The sequence below is a fragment of the Oryctolagus cuniculus genome, chromosome 14 (assembly GCF_964237555.1).
Source record: "Oryctolagus cuniculus chromosome 14, mOryCun1.1, whole genome shotgun sequence".
NCBI lineage: Eukaryota > Metazoa > Chordata > Mammalia > Lagomorpha > Leporidae > Oryctolagus > Oryctolagus cuniculus.
Genome location: NC_091445.1, coordinates 67,007,132 through 67,026,154, shown reverse-complemented (window position 1 = coordinate 67,026,154; position 19,023 = coordinate 67,007,132). Strand labels below are relative to the sequence as shown.

The 19,023-nt window shown below is 38.1% G+C and overlaps 1 protein-coding gene across 2 annotated transcripts in view; it reads left to right on the top strand.

Moving 5' to 3' along the window:
• The window catches only part of OXCT1 (3-oxoacid CoA-transferase 1), a 171,587-nt gene that overhangs the window by 81,305 nt on the left and 71,259 nt on the right, over nucleotides 1-19,023 (top strand). For both annotated transcript variants that reach the window (XM_002714003.5, XM_070056679.1), the window contains exons 11-13: nucleotides 1,160-1,208; nucleotides 6,464-6,536; nucleotides 7,106-7,181. In XM_002714003.5, the coding sequence (XP_002714049.1) occupies nucleotides 1,160-1,208; nucleotides 6,464-6,536; nucleotides 7,106-7,181 (198 nt within the window). The remainder of the gene's footprint in view (nucleotides 1-1,159; nucleotides 1,209-6,463; nucleotides 6,537-7,105; nucleotides 7,182-19,023) is intronic.

Here is a 19,023-nt window from a genome sequence, read left to right as displayed (position 1 = left end):
CCAGCTCCTAGCACTGACCCTGTGTCAACTCTGGGCACTGCATGTGTTTCAGGAGTGAACCAGCAGGCAGGAGCCGGTTCTTGCTTGTGCTTGAGCTCACTTGCTCTGTCTCTTTCTACCTCTCAAATAAACAAAAAAATTAAAATTAAATAAAGTATGAATTATACTTTATATTATATATTATAATATATAATAATATATATAATATATTATATTATACATACATACTTGTTACTGATTGAAGTGATAATCATGAACATTCCAGGTATAAAAATCATATCTGCTTAAAAGCAAATTCAAATAAAGTCAGACACTTAGCCTTTTTAAGGTTCATTAGAGATTATGTACAGTGTTCAACTCCCTCCACTTTAAGACAAGAGATAAGTTGATGCAAATTATCCATAGTCAAAGGTTAAAGAAAAAATTGCACAGTTCTAAAACATTGTTTTCCACTACAGTTTATTTATAAGATAAATTTTTTTTCTGCTTTGGAAACTGTGTGGACATTTCCCAGCTGTATTTCCTCATTTTTTGGTCTCCATTTTTGCCTTTTTATTTTCCCCTTTCCTCCTTTTGAGTTTAATATGCATTATATCATTAAACTGCTTACCCCATTTGAGTAATTGGAGTTGCCTTATATAAAATTATTTTTTAAAAAAAGTCTTACTAAGAAAATCTGGGTACCAGGAATATAAGAGTATCCAAACTCAAATGTGGTGAGTTTAGAATCCCAAATTCAGGCCTTTTGGTGATATATACTGGAAAGCCTAACCTTGGCCTCTTCAGGTTCTTCTGGTCAGATAACACAGAATGTAATTTGTTTGCACTAATCCTTCTCGAAAGGTTTATGAATAATTTTGGCTGCATTGTAGATCTGAATAACTTCTTCTTGTTTTATTGTCCTGTATTTCTAAGAGCATAACATTTATTTCAAGATGATCATTGTAAGAAAATACTTTGCATTTGCCTAATCACCTTTAATGATTTGCCTACACTATTTGTGTAGGAGAGACTAATCAGTGTGAGAAACAGAGCTGTGAAAATCTGGGAATTATTTTTAAAAGGTTTCCCTCAAGTCTTTGGATGATAACTTCCTGGAGCTTTTGGGAAGTTATTTATACTACAGTTTTACTAATGGGAAATGTGTTGTGTTTGACAGGGACCATATCCATTACAACATGAAGCTGATGCAGACCTAATCAATGCAGGTAGGTGAACTCACTTATTTTTTGTGTGTGTGTTTGTTTCCTTTTGCTGTAACTTAGTTCTGTGCTTCATCATGGTAAGGAATGGGAATAAATCCTTTATTTTTGGAGAATGCTTCAATATATTAAATGTTGAGAAAGGAAGGTAAACCTTTCTGGTTCCTCTCTGGGGTCTCCTTTCATTGGGAAATATCTTAGATAAAGGAGGATGGACAGGTGGAAGCACGTTTAATGATGAGTCTGTCCATCAGGGTCTTGTCTACAAATAGAGAACACTCTCAAATGGGGTAATTAAGGAGAATTAAAGGAAGGGACAGTTTACAAGACCTTGGGAGAATTAAAAGAAACCAAGGCAGGATGGTGAAATGCATAGTCTTTAAGCTGCTGTGACAGGAAGTATCAATTAACAGAGACTACATCCTTTGGGAGAGAAACACTGCTGTGTTGCTGCAACCCATGTTGGGTGAGGGTCTCATCTGCAGGGTCTCCTGCTTGTGCCTCACACTGTCCAATCCCAACTTGAAATATCTCAGCCCTCTCAGTTTGGAGAATGGTGGCAATGGGACCACAGAGGTAAGAGGGAAAGATCTGGTGCCCTGGGATTGTCACCGTGGTTGATGCTTACTGCCCTGTAGTCTGCATAGGGAGGTACAAGCATCCTTAAGGGAGTCCACTACCACCAAGAGGACTGTGAACTGGGGACGGTAGCCTTATCTCCTTTGTTCCTGTGCTCATAAGCTTAGCCTTTTATTTTTTTTAAAGATTTATTTATTTATTTGAAAAGCAGAGAGTTACAGAGAGGCAGAGGCAGAGAGAAGTCTTCCATCTGCTGGTTCATTCCCCAAATGGCTGCAATGGCTGCCATGGCTGGCGCTGGGCCAATCCGAAGCCAGGAGCAAGGAGCTTCCTCCATGTCTCCAAGGACTTAGGCCATCTTCTGTGCTTTCCCAGGCCGTAGCAGAGAGCTGGATTAGAAGTGGAGCATCTGGGACTTGAACCAGTGCCCATTTGGGATTCCAGCACTGCAGGCAGTGGCTTTACCCACTATGGCACAGTGCTGGCCCCATCTTTGCCTTTTATTATTTGCCTTTAATTCTATTGGGATATGCAATAGATCTTCAGAAAGTTCATGAAAAGGTATATTATGAAAAAATTGCATAGATTTCCATTTTTTTGCACCTGTATAAACTTCTTTTAAGTTCATTTTCCCATAATTTTTTTGAAGTATCCTCACAGAGTTACAAACATTAGGGACCTTAGGAAGAACAGATCAGGCCTCTTAGCTCTCATCATTGCCTGTGCGTGAGGCAACACTGTCACCATTTCTGGACTGTAGCCCATCTTCAGGGTGGGGCTCCTGTGAGAAGCTGATTCGTGTTCTAGCATGATTTTCTGCACCCCTTTACTCTTACTCATTCTTTGCCTGCAAAAGTATTATTTTTACTGTGCATCCAAAAATAGTATGTGTTGAACTCAGAAGTAATATGAACTGAACATAAAGGCCAGCTGCCAAGTAGAATTGATGTTTGAAACTTGAAAGTTTTCAAAGTGAAACAGCTTCTGGTTGAATAGTTGAATTAGTTAACACAACTCAACTCTGAAAGGCCCACTGTGATAAAGCAGTGACATTTAACCAAGGCTATAATTTAATTGTACTGTACCCTTTAGCAATAGCTCATTGATCTGTGAAAATATTTGCTGCTTGGTTTAATTAATTTATGATATTAGTGAGTTACTTGCAAAATGAATAACTCCATTTTCCAAATTTCAGGCTTGAGTTCATAAAACCCTCTTTCTTTGGAAATTAGTTAAGTTTTTCAATAACATCATTAGACGGTAGGTAGTTGTGATTCTACTGAGCTTGAGAGGAACTCTGTTCTAGTGAAGCCACCAGTTTTCTTTGTTCCCTTTTGAAGTATGACACAGAACATTAAACTGCTCTGCAAAACAAGAATTCATTGCTTACGGGAAGCCCGGTCAGTTGAATGGCATTCTGACTCTTTCATTGAGGATTTTTTTTTAATGCTTTTGATTTTTCTCAACTGTATAAATTAGAGAACCTAGAGTATAAATTGATGGTTTCCTTAACTCCCCAAATTATCTAGAAATTACCTGAAAAGTTAACCAATTGCTTGTGTTAATTTGGAAAGTTTTTTTTTTTTTTTCCCAAGAAATCCCTTTGAATGAATACAAAGAGTTATATGTCTGGGTATAATCAGTGTCTTAAAATTTCAAAATAATTAGAAAACTATTTCTAAGGATAATTTTTTTCTAAAATGTGGTCTCATAAGCTCCTAGAAAAATGAATTCCATTTGCTTGCATATCACTTAGGGACTTAGAGGCTACTTTTTCACATGTGTAATACCGTGTGGACTGTGACGTATCTTACCATGCTAATTGAGAAACTGAAGCCCTTCAAGTGAAGTGATGCACTCAGGATAGCATTACTGACCCTTGCCCTTTTTCTCAATACACTGGGCTATCCCTGCGGGTACAAAGAACCTGACTTCTACAAAGGTATAAACAGAGTGCTTAGAACTGAGAACGTTTCAGGAACTTGAACCTGCAGCAACCCCATGCACTTGTGAAATTTCTAAGTCTCAGGTTTTTGTTTTAGTATTAATGTGCATTTTGCATTCTGTGTTTATTAGCGTTGTCTTATTTCAATGTATAAATCATGTTTTAAATGACTGGTTTTTAATTAAAATTGCATTAGAAAGGATCACCACTTAATTTCCTGACCTATGAATGCTCTCCTGTCATGCACTTTTTACAGGAGTGCTTCTTAGCAGACTGGAGGGGTTGGGTGTGACTATGGCCCCCTGGGGATATTTGGTAATGTGTGCAGACATTTTTGATTATCACATCTAGGAGAGGGAGTCTACTGGGACTTTATGGGTAGAGGCCGAGGATGCTGACATCCTGCAACACCAAGCACAGCCCCCACCAAAAGTTACCAGCCCCAAATATCAGCAGTGCTGAGGGGGAGAAATCCTGATCTAGACGTGTGTATACCCCACGTGAAGAATTGTAGGCCTACAGACTACAGTACAAATAGCACAGCATTCCACATCTCGTGATCGCAAACATTCTTTCCAGCTTTGTCTTTCCCTATGCCCTGTACAGATGCTTTTGTCCACCTACACAAGACTATCCTGGTCTGCTGGGGAACCGCTGATGGTGGCCCATGCTTTCTTTCCTGCATGTTTTTGCAATCACCATGCCCTTCACCAGCCTTTAATTCTGCCCCTTCTTTTTTCATGCCTGTCTCTCTACTCATCATTTCCTATCAAAATATATGATAGTCCTTTCTCTCTACCAGGCACTAGAGTAAGGGCTTTATATGCATTATCTAATTTAATTCTCCATGTCTTATGTGCTGTCTAAAAGCTCCTACTAAACCATATGAAAAGCATTTTCCAAAGCTTTTCAGTTTATGGGTATTTTGAAAAACATGAAAATGTTTCCATGGTTTAGAATCAAATTCCCTTGGAGGCTAAATAATCAGCATGATATAAATAGGCTTATTCTCTCTTGGTACTTGAGCTCAAATAGTGGGAAATATTGACGGAAAAGTGAGCTTCCAGGAAGGGCTGCAGAGTGGAGGGAAGCAGTGTTTACTGTGGGACATGGTCAGATCACGCTAGTTCTGTTGTATTGGGGGAGCTTTTTTCTATGCCAGTCCTGGTCACCACTTTTCTTCCACATTCCCTTCTTTGTAGTCTGCTCTCAGACACTGAGCCCATGCAAGGTGTGTTCTAATACAGTTGACTTATCTTTGACTGAACAGCATGTGAGTGCTTTTCTGGTTGAGACCACAAGCTGGTCCCAGGCACCTGATGCCCCTGAACACACAAAAATGGTTTATAAGAAGAGAGCAGCTTTAATAGGAGTCAGGTGATATTATTGTGTAGGCACTGGATGATGTTGAAGATCTTTTGTAGTTTGGAAATTTTATTGTGAAATGCTAATTTTTGGGAGAGACTCTTTCAAGAGGACCTCTTGGAAATTAACATAAAATATGTTGGCCATTATTGCCATATTATTCCTTGATTTCATCAAAGTCCTATGGTTTTTAAAAAATATTAATTTGGGAAGAGAAGGAGGGGAAGGAGCAGGAGGGAGCAAGAGAGGAGAGAAAGCTCCCATTTACTATTTTACTTCCAAATGCCAACAGTCGGTAATCCAACGCTGGGGATGAAGCTGGATGCCTAGGACTCAATTCAGATCTCCTTTATGTGTGGAAGAATCTCAACTACTGGAACTATCACCTGCTTCCTCCCAGGGTGCACATTAGCAGGAAGCTGGAATCAGGAGCACAGCTGGGACTCGAACATGGGCATTCTGGTATGGGACACAGTTGTCCCAACTGGCAGTTTTGCAACTGGACCAAAGGCCTGCTCCCTCTAATTTTAATAGCAGCTTACAGGAGCAAGAAGTTAAAGATGAGTGAGTGAGAGGGAGAGTCTTGAGATAATAATATTATGGAATTAGGTAGGACCTTTCTATATTATTTGCTGATTTTTTATTTTATTTTGTTCTTATCCCCCATTTATTGAGGTATAATTGACAAGTAAAAGTTGTATATATATTCAAGGTGTACACACTGATGATTTTATGTATGTATACTATACCTACCACAATCAAGTTAAATGACATATCCATCACCTCCCAAGTGTACAAGGTGGTATTTTTAACTATAGCCACCACACCATACCGTAGATCCTCATAACCTCTTCATCTTACAACTGAAAGTTATTTCTGTGCTTAAGAAAACAACTGAGGGCATTTCCTGTCAGTCCCCTCAAAAGGCATTTGGTCTTAAGTTCCCGTGTATTCTCCCATCCCTCTGTTCTGTTGACTTACAGGAGCACTCGCTCCTGACAGGTGTCATCCCTGTCCCCACCTCCCAATGCCCCTTAGCATGTAGCAGTGAGTTGTGAAAGGAATGGAGATGGCGGGAGCCAGGGGAGTTATAGGCAATGAAGGATGCATTGCCTAGAGAGTTTCCAAACAATAATAACTAAAAGTCGGTCTGCTTTTTATTATCACCAGGCAGGGGCAGGGTGAACAGTGTCGGTGACAAAATATTCCTCATCACAGGGTGGACAGTTCCTATCATGTCCTCCACTCCTGTGGCACTGCATTTTGTCCAAGGGAGCTTACATTCTTTCTAGAAAGAGAGAGTGTGCAGACTTCTCTGTCCACCATGATGCTCTTCACAAGCTAATAGCTTTTCTTTCTTTTGTGTATTTAGGCAAAGAAACAGTTACTGTTCTTCCAGGAGCCTCTTTTTTCTCCAGCGATGAATCATTTGCAATGATTAGAGGGTATGTAATAACGGAGCCCCATGTTTCACACGGTGCCGAATGAGCTGAGTCATCCCCTAAGTGCGTTAGCAAGGCTCTGAATACAGCCACATTTCCCAGCCAGCAAACTATCACGGGCTTGTTTGCCTGCAAGAAGATGTGGGATTATTCACATTGAATGTTGGGCATTGACATATACAGCCCACTGTTATGCAAAGAACCCTCAAATGCAATATGTATGTGTGCACCAACTAGATTGAAGTAAATACTTCTAGGGTTCTTTCTGAGGGTTCTAACATTTTCTTCAAATTGTTCACTTTTTAGCTATTTGTCCTCAAATCACATCCCATTTGCCATTACGAGGGAAACAATATCAACAGTGTATACTTGTTCTTTTTTTTTTTTTTTTTGAGACAATAGTGGCTAAACTTTTTTTGTATTAAGAACACATAATAGTTATGTTTTTTGCATCAGCTTAGATCTATTTGGAAATCAGTTATGATGGAAAGCAAGTATATTTCAGGGACAGTGTCAAGAAAGGGGACATAAACCTTGTAGTTTGCTTTATGTTTCTTCTTTTTCTTTTATAGAGGACATGTCAATCTGACAATGCTAGGAGCAATGCAAGTTTCCAAATATGGTGACCTGGCTAACTGGATGATACCTGTAAGTAGGCATTTTTTTCCTTCTGCATTATGCTTCGATTGATATAATTATTTTTAAAATATTAAGAAAAAAATCTTGTCAAGTTTCTATGAGAACACAATGTAATTATTTAAAAAATGAAATGCTTTACTGTGTAATTCTTAATTTCAATAAAGTTTAATCAAGCAAACATTGAGAAATATGCAGGCTTGCAAATTTACTGTGTAGTTGGGACTAAAAACAGACAAAATCATGGCAAAGTAATACTTTCCTTACAGAATTTAGAAAAATAAAACAATAAATTGGTTACTTATACTCTGATGAAAGTAAGAAATACAAATATTTATTCTAACTAAGGTTTTAAACTATTTAGAATAATTAATAAGTTCATTAACTTTATTAATTCTATTATTTTCTAACAGTGATTAAAGTCCTCTCTTGATTGATTGGTCGTGTGACCCTATAAATAGTCACATTGTCTTCAGTTAGGGAATGCAAGACCTGTGATGGTTAAACATGCTTATGAAATGCAAATCATTTTCATTTAATAATAACCTAAATCAAGGGGAAAAAACCTCTTACAATCAGCATTGAGAAAAGGACTATAATCAGTAGCTTAATCTATGAGTGTGTTCATTATGTTCAGGTTGCTTTATGAGTCTGCATTTAAAAAAAAGCCAGCGAATGTATGCCCATGATTATGAGCTCATTTTAACTGTTAGTATAGATTACTGATTTTTAAATTATTTATTTATTTATTTTTTAATTTGAAAGGCAGAGAGGGAGAGAGATAGAGACAGAGAGAAATCTTCAATCCGCTAGTTCAGTTCTCAAATGCCTGAAACAGCTGGGGCTGGGTCAGGCTGAAGCCAGGAAGCTGGAACTCCATCCAGTCTTCCATGTGGGTAGTAGGAACCCAAGTACTTGAGCCGTCACCTGCTGCCTCCCTGGTGTGCATTAGCAGGGAGCTAGAAATGGAAGGAAACCCGGGACTTGAACCCAGGCACTCTGATATGGGTGGCAGGCACCCCAAGCAGCATCTTACCTGCCATGCCACATACTAGCCCCCAAGTTATTCTTTTTATTTGTGTGGTGATGTTTTTCTAAAGCACCTGCTAAAAGGAATGTTGTAATAATAGCTACAGTCGATATCCTATGTTGTGACAGTTTTTCTGAAACCTCTTAGGTTTTTTCCAATAATTTCTGAGCAAAATGGATTAATATAGCTGACAACCATGTTAGACACTGTGTTATTTAGCTCTCTTGATCGCTACCACCTGAAATATTCATTCAAAGTTTCCATAATTATTAAAGTCCCAGCTCTCAAACTTGCTTGTATTTTGGAATCACTGCAGATATTTAAAAACATATTGATGCCTGGATTCCAACTCCAGGGATTTCAGTTGAATTCATCTGGTATGTAGGCTGGGTATTAGAAGATTAAAGTAACCCAGGTAATTCCAGTATGTGATAAGTTTGAATATATTAAAGAATGATCACAATTCATTCATATGTAAAATGTAAGGGGAAGATATTATAGAATCATTAGACATCAGAACTCATCAAATTTGAATTATATTGTTATTTTAGTTAAAAAAATAGTGAACATTTTCAATCAACTCTAGTTATAAGGCTTGGCAGCTCTTGGAGGTTTTGGAGAAATCAGAGTCTCATAAGCTTTATGTAATGAGTGAGATTGACAGTTTATTAGAATGCTTATTGGTGTAGGAAATCAGAATATATTTCTGTTTTCAGATTTTACAAAAGAATCGTATGGGGCAGGGGAAGCAGGATAGGAAAACAAGCTCTGAGTTTTAGCCCTAACTGTACAATAATCAAGATGTGACCTTGAACGTATCACCTGAGCACTTTGGGTTACAGTGTCAGCTATAAAATAAGGACTTGACAGAATGACCTCCAGTTCCATCTGTGTTTTTGCAGATAATAAAATTACATCTCTTTATGGCTAATGAGTATGCTGTTGTATATAGTACCCACAAATATGTATATTTGTTAACATTAAAAATGCTAAGAAAAAACAGTACAGGTTTGAGATTAGATGATTTCCAGAGTCCTGTCTAGCTCTGGTAGCTCAGCTGTGAAGATTATGGGCTCTGCAGTGAGCTAGATGGAATTCCTATTTTTGTTATTTGCTAGCAGTGTAACTTGAGCCAGTTGCCTACTTTTTCTTATCTGTAAAATGGGAATAATATAAAATTGTCTACTTTCCAGTACTGCATTTAGAAATAAATGAAATAATGCATACAAAGTACATAGCACAGAACTTGACACATGAAATCTAGTAAACAGATGGGTTATTATCTTGGTAAGTTATAGAGAGAAGGGAATAGCATTGGTTGCTATGAACAGAAGCAACAGAGTTTTAAATATGTCTGTTTCTTTGGATTATTGATTTTTGGAATAGATCGCACAGTGGTTTAGGTCTGGAGCAGAAACCTGTTCACATGTTCTTCCCTGCAGGGAACTTCAGCTTCTTTCCAAAGTTGATGTAAGATTGGTTTGTGTTATGATTTAGTACACAATTAGACTGGATGCTCTTATAGGGAGAGAGTGCATTGTGTAATTGTTATTTGTTGGAAAGATCTTCCAGTGTGTATCATAGTTTTATATATCCTGCTAAAGATTCATATGAATGGCTGCTGTCATTGTTTTAAAAATTATTTTCTTAATATAACTTGAAGATCATGCATTTCCAAAAGAATCGACCCAGCAGAGTGAGAGTGGGAATTCAAGTTTTTAAAGAATATCACGGTTATCTGGTTAAGAAAATTAAGCATAAAAAGTGACATTGGGTCTGGTTTCACTCTTTTGTTAATGGAAGGAGGTAGTGTCATTTCTGTTTAGCATTCGTTTGATCCTTTAATATCCAATAATCACTTCTGGCTGTATGTGTGCTCGTGTATATTTTCATTTGTTCACACTCAGGATGGTTTTAGAGCTAAGACCTTGAGGTTTAGTTTGGAAAGAGATCTAGTTTGAATTTTCGTTCTACTCCTTATAAATTGTGTGATCCAGACAATGTGTTTCTGTTAAGACTGAGAAGAAAATTAGAAGTGAGCACTGCAAGCATTCCATAAACAGTGACTTTTAAAAAAAAAAAAAAGATTTATTTATTTGTGAGGCAGAGTCATAGATAGAATGAGAGAAGAAGAGATGGAGAGGTCTTCCTTCCACTGTTTCACTCCCCAAATGGCTGCAACAGCCAGAGCTGGGCTGATTCGTAGCCAGGAGCCAGGAGCTTCCTCCAGGTTTCCCATACAGGTGCGGGGGCCCAAGCACTTGGGCCATCTTTCACTGCTTTCCCAGGCCACGAGCAGAGAGCTGGATTGAAAGAGGAGCAACCAGAACACGAACTGACACCCTTTTGGGATGCTGGCACCACAGGCGGAGGCTTAACCTACTATGCCACAGTGTTGGCCCCTAAACATTATTACTTCATCTTCTCTGATGCTCTGTTGCTTAACATTAAAGAGGGACTATGAGGGTAGTTCATACAAAATAAAAGGCAAATGTGTTTTGGGGAAAAAATTGTTGAAATCCATGCATAATTTTTATACCATATGCATTTTCTGTGAACTTTTTGAAGACCCCTCATGTGCAAGGATTTCAAAAGTTTTTTGTACCGAAGTAAACATATTTTAATTCCATTTTACACAAATCTTTTGATATATCCTTATATTTGCATGGAAATACACTGGCATAAGCAAGAAGATTTTATACAATAGCCTGCCTATCCTAAACTCACATGTAAGTGCCGAAAATTAAACCCTTTGAGGGCACATTTCTTGCCCTTATGGATTATGAGTAAGACATAGCCTGCTCTTTTTATACAGTTTCAGTCAGCAATCTATTTCTCCAAAAGATTTATAAAGTTTAGATATATTTTTATTGCAAGATCTGGCAGTCAGTAAGCTGAAAATTTCAGCTATACTGTATCATTTTTCATTTACTTTTATCTTTTTTATGAATTTAGTCATTTTTCAATGGCTGCTTAAGCCTTGAGTTCTTGGTATCATGGCATCACCATTCATTGTGACACTGTCAGATTGCAATAACCATTAAGCTTTCAAGACAAGCAAATGGTTTGGATGCGATTTGTCTTACCCTTTAATAGCTTCTGAGTATGTAGTGTTGGTCCTATGTGCACAGGATTTTGACATTTCTGCCTCCCGCATCAAAGTGGGAAAAATGACAAAACAACAGTTGGCTCCTTCACGTTCCCTGCTTATTGTGATGATGGTAAAACCCTGCGTGAATTCAGAAAAAGTAGAAAGATGTACAGGCTATTGGATCTATATTCTGATGCTTTCCTAGTACCTATTTTTGGGAAACAGCTGGCATAGATTATTGACTTATGAAGTTAAGCAGATATGTGTGGTCAGCTGTGGGGCTGGTTATTGAAAGCATAAAATAAGCAGCCTACTTGATAGCGCTGCCATATATCAGTGGCACAAGAGCCTTACCTATGTAGAGAGGACTAAAATGAGGGACTCTTGGGGGAGAATAGGACATTTTGGTGCTTGTTTTCCCTTAAATTTTTTATTTATTTGTGAATTTGAAAAGAATAAATACAAATGAATGTTCTCTACATGCATGCTACATATATAAGTACGTGCAACTGAATGAGGTCTCTGGACATGATGTTGGTTTTAAAGAAGCTAGGTCTCCAGTCTTACTAGTTGTGAAATGAAGGGAGTTTGTTTTCAAGTTTCAATCTATTGGTTTAGTTGCATAAATTGTAGTCCATATGTTAAATTCATGGTTATAGAAATATAAGTTATGATATAGACAAAGGTATAAGCATACAGATCTAGACATAATTTTAACATGTATATTTCTTGTTCACTTCATCCAAAGAATCTGGAAAGTGCACACTATGAGTAAGGACAAAGAACAGGTAGAAAACATATACGTGATAGTGTGACACTTATAGTCGCTTAGTAAATGCCTTTTCCTCATTAGTATGATGAATGAAATCAGACTTTACAGTTAGCCTGGTATACTGGTTCCTTCACAAACGGTGATGGGTCAGTCATTTCTTCCTACTGTGTAGGTGCTCCTTACTTCCATGATGTTACCCTCCAAGTTGAAAATGTAGTAAGTCAATAAACACATTTAATACTTGAGAAATTCTTCATAAACAAAAAGCCTAACTCAAACTGTCACGTCAAAAATGTTTACTCATTCATAAACTAATGATAATATTTAACCCAGTAAGTTTATTTTGAGAATAAAATTAATTAATTCATTCAGCAAGTGTTTATTAGTCAGACTTTAAGGGCCGTGAACTTTTCTAGCCTTTACAGTGATGCAACAATCAAAAAAAATTCACTTGATTTATGTAGCTGATATTCTAGTAGGGGTCATCAAATTGTGGCACATGTACTGAATCCAGCCGATTGCTTGTTTTTGTGAATAAAGCTTTATTGGAATACAGCCATACCCCTTTGTTTACATATTTTTTTTAACTTTTATTTAATGAATATAAATTTCCAAAGTACAGAATATTGATTACAATGACTTCCCCCCTATAACGTCCCTCCAACCCGCAACCCTCCCCTTATCCACTCCCTCTCCCCTTCCATTCATGTCAAGATTCATTTTCGATTCTCTTTATATACAGAAGATCAGTTTAGTATATATTAAGTAAAGATTTCAACAGTTTTCTCCTGCACAGAAACATAAAGTGAAAAATACTGTTTGAGTACTAGTTACAGCATTAAATCACAATGTACAACACATTAAGGACAGAGATCCTACATGAGGAGTAAGGGCAGAGTGACTCCTGTTGTTGACTTAACAAATGACACTCTTGTTTATGGCCTCAGTAATCACCCTAGGCTCTTGTCATGAGTTTCCAAGGCTATGGAAGCCTTTTGAGTTCTCCGACTTCGATCTTATTCTGACAGGGTCATAGTCAAAGTGGAAGTTCTCTCCTCCCTTCAAAGAAAGGTACCTCCTTCTTTGATGACCTGTTCTTTTCACTGGGATCTCATTCACAGAGATCTTTCATTTAGGCTTTTTTTTTTTTTTTTGCCAGAGTGTCTTGGCTTTCCATGCCTGAAATACTCTCATGGGCTTTTCAGCCGGATCCGCATGCCTTAAGGGCTGATTATGAGGCCAGAGTGCTGTTTAGGACATCTGCCTTTCTATGGGTCTGCTGTGTATCGGAAGTGAGGCCTTTATAAGAGGTGATTAGGTCATGAAGTCCCTGCGTTGTGACTGAAAGAATGTTGGGTTAATTACCTCAGGAATGGAATTGTTAAAACTTTTTAGTTTGGGCCACTTCCTTTTATTTTATTTTTTTAAAGATTTATTTACTTATCTGAAAGATGGTGTAACAGAGAGGGAGAGGCAGAGGCGGAGATCTTCCATCTACTGGTTCACTCCCCAGATGGCCACAATGACCAGGGCTGGGCCAGGCCAAAGGCAGGAGCCAGGAACCTCATCTGGGTCTGCCACATAGGTGTAGGGGCCCGAGGACTTGGGTCATCCTCTACTGCTCTCGTAGGTACATTAGCAGGGAGCTGGATCAGAAGTGGAGCAGCCAGGACTCGAACTGTCACTCATATGGGATGCCATGCTGTGGGTGACGGCTTAATCACTATACCACAGCACTGGTCCCTGGTGCACTTCCATGCTTCCTCCCTTTTGGGTCTCTGGCCCTTTCACCTTTTGCAATGAGATGATGTGTCAAGAAGGGACTCACCACTGCATTCCTTGGATTTCCCAGCTTAAAAAATAAATCTCTGATCTTTATAAATTACCTAGTTTCAGCAATTCTGTTAGAGCAGAACAAAACAGACTAACACACGGCTCTATGGCTTATAGAGTCTAAAATATTTCCCACTTGGCCCTTTGTAGAAAACGCTTGCCAACTCCCCGCCTTAGATCATTGATTTGAAACCTTCCTTCTTTTGTAATTTAAGCAGGCAAAGCTGTGAATTTCTCTCTAAGCACTGTTTTAGTGGCATCCAACAAATTTTCATGTTTTGTTTTCATTCTCCTCAAAATACTTTCTAATTTTCTTTGTTAGTGTTTTCTAAGGCCCATTAGTTATTTAGAAATATGTCAGTTGATTCCCAAATATTTGCTGGTTTTTCCGTGTAACTTTCTTTTAATAATTTCTAGTTTAATTCTTTGAAAGTCAGAGAACATACTTCATATAATTTTTATCCCTTTAAATTTGAGATTTGTTTATGGACCAGAAGATAGCCTATTTGGAGTCTGTTCTGTGTGTGCTAGAAAAGAATATTACTCTGCTGTTGTTGAGTAGAATATCCTGTAAGTATCAATTAGGTCAAGTCTTCTCTGTCCTTATATTAACTACTGGGAAACTACTAGTGAAATCTTCAGCTATAATTGTGTATTTCTCTATTTCTTCTTTTAGTTGTATCACTTTTTTCTTTGCTTCATTTAATTTAGAGCTGTTACTACTTTCATTCATACACAGTTAAGATTTTAATTGTTCTTGTAATGAATTGACTCTTCATCATTTTACATTTATATCTAATATTCTATATTCTGAAGTCTAGTGTCTGATCTTAATATAATCACTCTTTCTCTACTACCTCTAATTCATTAGCATCTTTACATTTAAATAGATATTTTTTAGTCATAAAGAGTTATGTCTTGCTTTTTCTTATCTAATAATCTCTGAGAGGCAGAAGCAGAGGCAGAGGCAGAGGCAGAGAGAGAGGTTCCATCCACTGGTTCACTCCCCAAATAGCCGCAATGGCCAGAGCTGGGCTGATCCAAAGCCAGGAGCCAAGAACTTCTTCTAGGTCTCCAACATGTGTGCAGGGGCGTGGGGACTGTTTTTTCCCCTATTCACTTCATTTTTTTATTTTTATTTTTTGCTTTTTGCTTTCTTTTGGGTCAATTAAGTATTTTTATGACTATTTTCTCTTCCTAATTGCCTCACTGAGTTAGTGGTTTCTCTGGGGTATATAATATACATTTTATTTATCATAGTCTACATTAAGTAATATTATATTTATTACTTTATATATAAGAACCATACAAAAGTAAACTGTTTCTGCCTTCATCTAATTTGTTATTAATTAGACATTTTATTCTGCATATGATATAAACATAAAATACTGTGTATTAATTTTGCTGTAAATAGTCAACATTTTTTAAGTGATTAAAAATGGGGGGGGGGAACCTAGTGTTTTCCAACATATTTGTTCTTTTCTGCACTTTTCCTGTGTTCAGATTCAGGTTGTTGTGTGATGCTGTTTTCCTTTTGCTTGACAGACATCGTTGGATGTCTCTTGTAGTATAGGACTTGTAGATGTGTCTCACCTTGATCCTTTCAATATTTACTTTTAAGTTTGTTACGGTTTGTTGAACACCGCCTTTAGTTTTAATTTCCTTCTGAGAATTGTACCTAATCACCACATGTTATGAGGTCTTTCCTCTCTAGTTAGTAGAAATGTTAATTGTTCCCAGACCCAAATACGTGAGTTCCAGACATATCTTGCCTACGGCCTTCCTGTGGCTCTTTCCTATGCTTTAGCTAATTTCCTCTGATATATGAGTGCACACTTGATGTTTATGCACACTTCAGTACTCAGCTAAAAATTTGAGGTGACCCCTCTGCAAATCTTCAGAACACTCTCTGTGTAGTGACCTCCTTTCTGGGATATTTTGAGATCTCAACTCAAATTCTGGTTGCTCTAGCCTCTGACCCCAACAGATTGATCCATTTCCTGCACTGCAGCCTGCAGATTCTCTCCAGGCAGTGAGCTGGGGATAACTGTAGGTCTGTCTCATTGGTGTCACTTTCCCAAGAAATCATAGTCCTGCCCTGTCTATTGTCTAATATCTGAAAACTATTTCATATATTTTTCTGATTTTCTCATTGTTTACTATCACTAAAAATAATTTGAACCTATGTGTCTGTATTTTTATCCCTAGAAGTAGAATATCTTAGTAAATTTCTTGAGTTTTGGATATATATCACTCAATTACTGTTCAGACAAGTGATTCCAGTTCATACTTAAGTCGTTTCTGCTTGATTATCAACATTGATATCGGCTTTTTCCCTCTGACATTATTCTGCTCTGCTTTGTATTTCTTTTTTTTTTTTTTTCATTTGACAGAGTTGTCTGTCTAGTGACAGATAGAGTTGTCTAACTCTAGTTGTCTAACTATTGAGAGAGAGAGATAGAGAGAAAGGTCTTCCTTCCATTGGTTCACCCCCAAAATGGCCACCACGGCCAGAGCTATGCTGATCTGAAGCCAGGAGCCAGGTGCCTCTTCTCGTCTACCGTGTGGGTGCAGGTGTCCAAGCACCTGGGCCACAGCAGAGAGCTGGACTGGAAAAGGAGCAACCAGGACTAGAACCGGGCGCCCATATGGGATGTTGGCACCGCAGGCAGAGGATTAACCTAGTGAGCCATGGCGCTGTCCCCATCAGTTTGTATTTCTTTAAAAACTGACACCTGAGACCGTTTAAAGGGTAGGTAGAGCCTTATTCTTCTGGAGGATCCTTAATCTTTTACTTCCCTCTTGCTTTGGAGGTCTTCCTTTGGCTTCTAAAAATTGTCATCGCTTATCCTAATATTGTTCAAGTGCTGCCGTCTTTGGCCATCTTAAAGGACAGCATTGGTGGTGAAGATTCTCTGTGTTGGTGATATTGGGAATGTGTCTCAAGAGACCAGCCCTTTTAAGCACGAGTAAGAGTGTGTGTATAGGTGTAGATGTGTGTGTTTATTTAAAAAAACAAACTTTACTAATAGAATAGATTTTATGCATTCCAAAGGTACAGTTTCAGGAAGACAACCATGCTTCCCTGTTCTCTCTCCAATCCCCCTCATTCCATCCCCTCTCTTCATCATTTTTGCAAAGCCATAATTTTAAGCCACTCTATATTCACAGGCTTAATTCTGCAGTAATCATAGTATTTAACAAGTAAAACCTAGGGTTCCACAGGAGTATAAACAAGGGTTAAAAACAGCAATCATATCCCAAAAAGACCATTGCATTCCTATACAATTTTTGGTATTATATATTAACTGTCACATATCAGAGAAAACATGATATTTGTCTTTTTTGAGAGTGGCTTATTTCACTAAGCATCATGGTTTCTAGTTACATCTATTTGGTTGTGAAAGACAGGACCTCATTATTTTTATGGCTGAGTAGTATTTCATAGTGTATGCATACCACATTTTCTTTTTAAAAAATATTTATTTGTTTGAAAGGTAGAGTTGGAGGAGCTAGAGGGGGAGATAGAGAAGTCTTCCATCTGACTGTGCATTCCCCAAATGGTTGCAACTGCCGGGGTGGGCTAGGCTGAAACCAGGATCCAGGGGCTTCTTCCCAGTCTTGTACTTGGGGTGAGGGGCCCAAGCATTTGGGCCATCCTCTTCTGCTTTCCTAGGTGCATTAGCAGGAAGCTGGATTGAAAGTGGAGCATATGGGACTTGAACCAGTGCCCATATGGTATGCTAATATTGCAGGCAGTGGCTTTATCCACTGTGCAATGCTGGTCCCTACACCACACTTTCTTTATCCTGTCATCAATTGCTGGATATCTGGGTGAATTCCATATCTTAGTTATTATGAATTGAGCTGCAGTAAACATGAGAATACAAATAATTCCTTCATATGCTGATTTCATTGCATATGGGTAAGTTTTCAACACTGGGATGGCTAGGGATGTGGTAGATCTATTTTCAGATTTTTGAGGAATCTCTATGCTATCTTCTATAATAGTTGTGCTAGTTTATGTTCCTACCAAGAGTGTAAGGGTACCTTTCCCCCCACATCCTCTCCAGCATTTTTTTTTAATTATTTTTTTAAATGTTTGAATGATAGCCATTCTAATTAGAGTAAGGTGATACCTCATTGTGGTTTTTATTTGCATTTCCCTGATGGTTGGTGGTCCTGAGCAGTGTCTGTTGGAAATTTGTATTTAGTCCTTTGAAAATTTCATGTTCAAGTCCTTTGCCCACTCTATAACTTGATTGTTTTGTTGTTGTTGAATTTCTTGAGCTCTTTGTAGATCGTGGATATTAGTCCTTTATCAGTTGTATAGTTTGAAAATATTTTCTCCCATTCTGTTGGTTGACTCTTGATCTGTGCTTCTGGAATCTTTCCCAAGAGGTCCTTGCATACACAAGTATCTTTGCAGTTTCTCCAGTATTTTCCGTTAGTAATTTGACAGTATCAGACTGTAGATTTAAATCTTTGATCTGTTTTGAGTTGATTTTTATATAAGGTGTAGGGTAGGTGACTTGTTTCTTATTTATGCATATGTAGATCCAATTTTCCCACCCCCATTTGTTGAAGAGGCTGTGCTTTCTTCAGGGATTGATTTTAGCTCATCTGTCAAGGATTAATTGGTTGTAGATGTGTGGATTAATTTCTATGGTTTCTATTCTGTTCCATTGGTTTACATATCTGTTTTTGTGCCAGTACCAGGATGTTTTGATTATAATTAACTTGTTGTATGTTTTGAAACCTGTATTGTGATGCCTACAGCTTTGTTTTTATTGTTTAAGTTTCTTGAGGGGCGGAGCCAAGATGGCAGAATAGTGAGGGCACACACTAATAGTCTGGGAAAAGATAGTTTAATAAAAGTGGAGATACTGTAGTCTCAGGAAAAGGCTCAGGAAAAAAATTGCAGAGGAAACTCTTCCGGATCTAGTGGATATGACATGGAGGACCTACGGGTAGAGCAAGGTTGCCCACCGCATGGAAGCCCAGCTGCAGAGTCTGTGCATCAGCGCTGGAAGGGGAGGTGAGACAAAAACCTCAGTAACCCCGAGACATTGGCGGGGAAAGGCAGAAAGAGCCTAGAGGAAACGAGGCTTGAAGCCCTGCTGGGGAA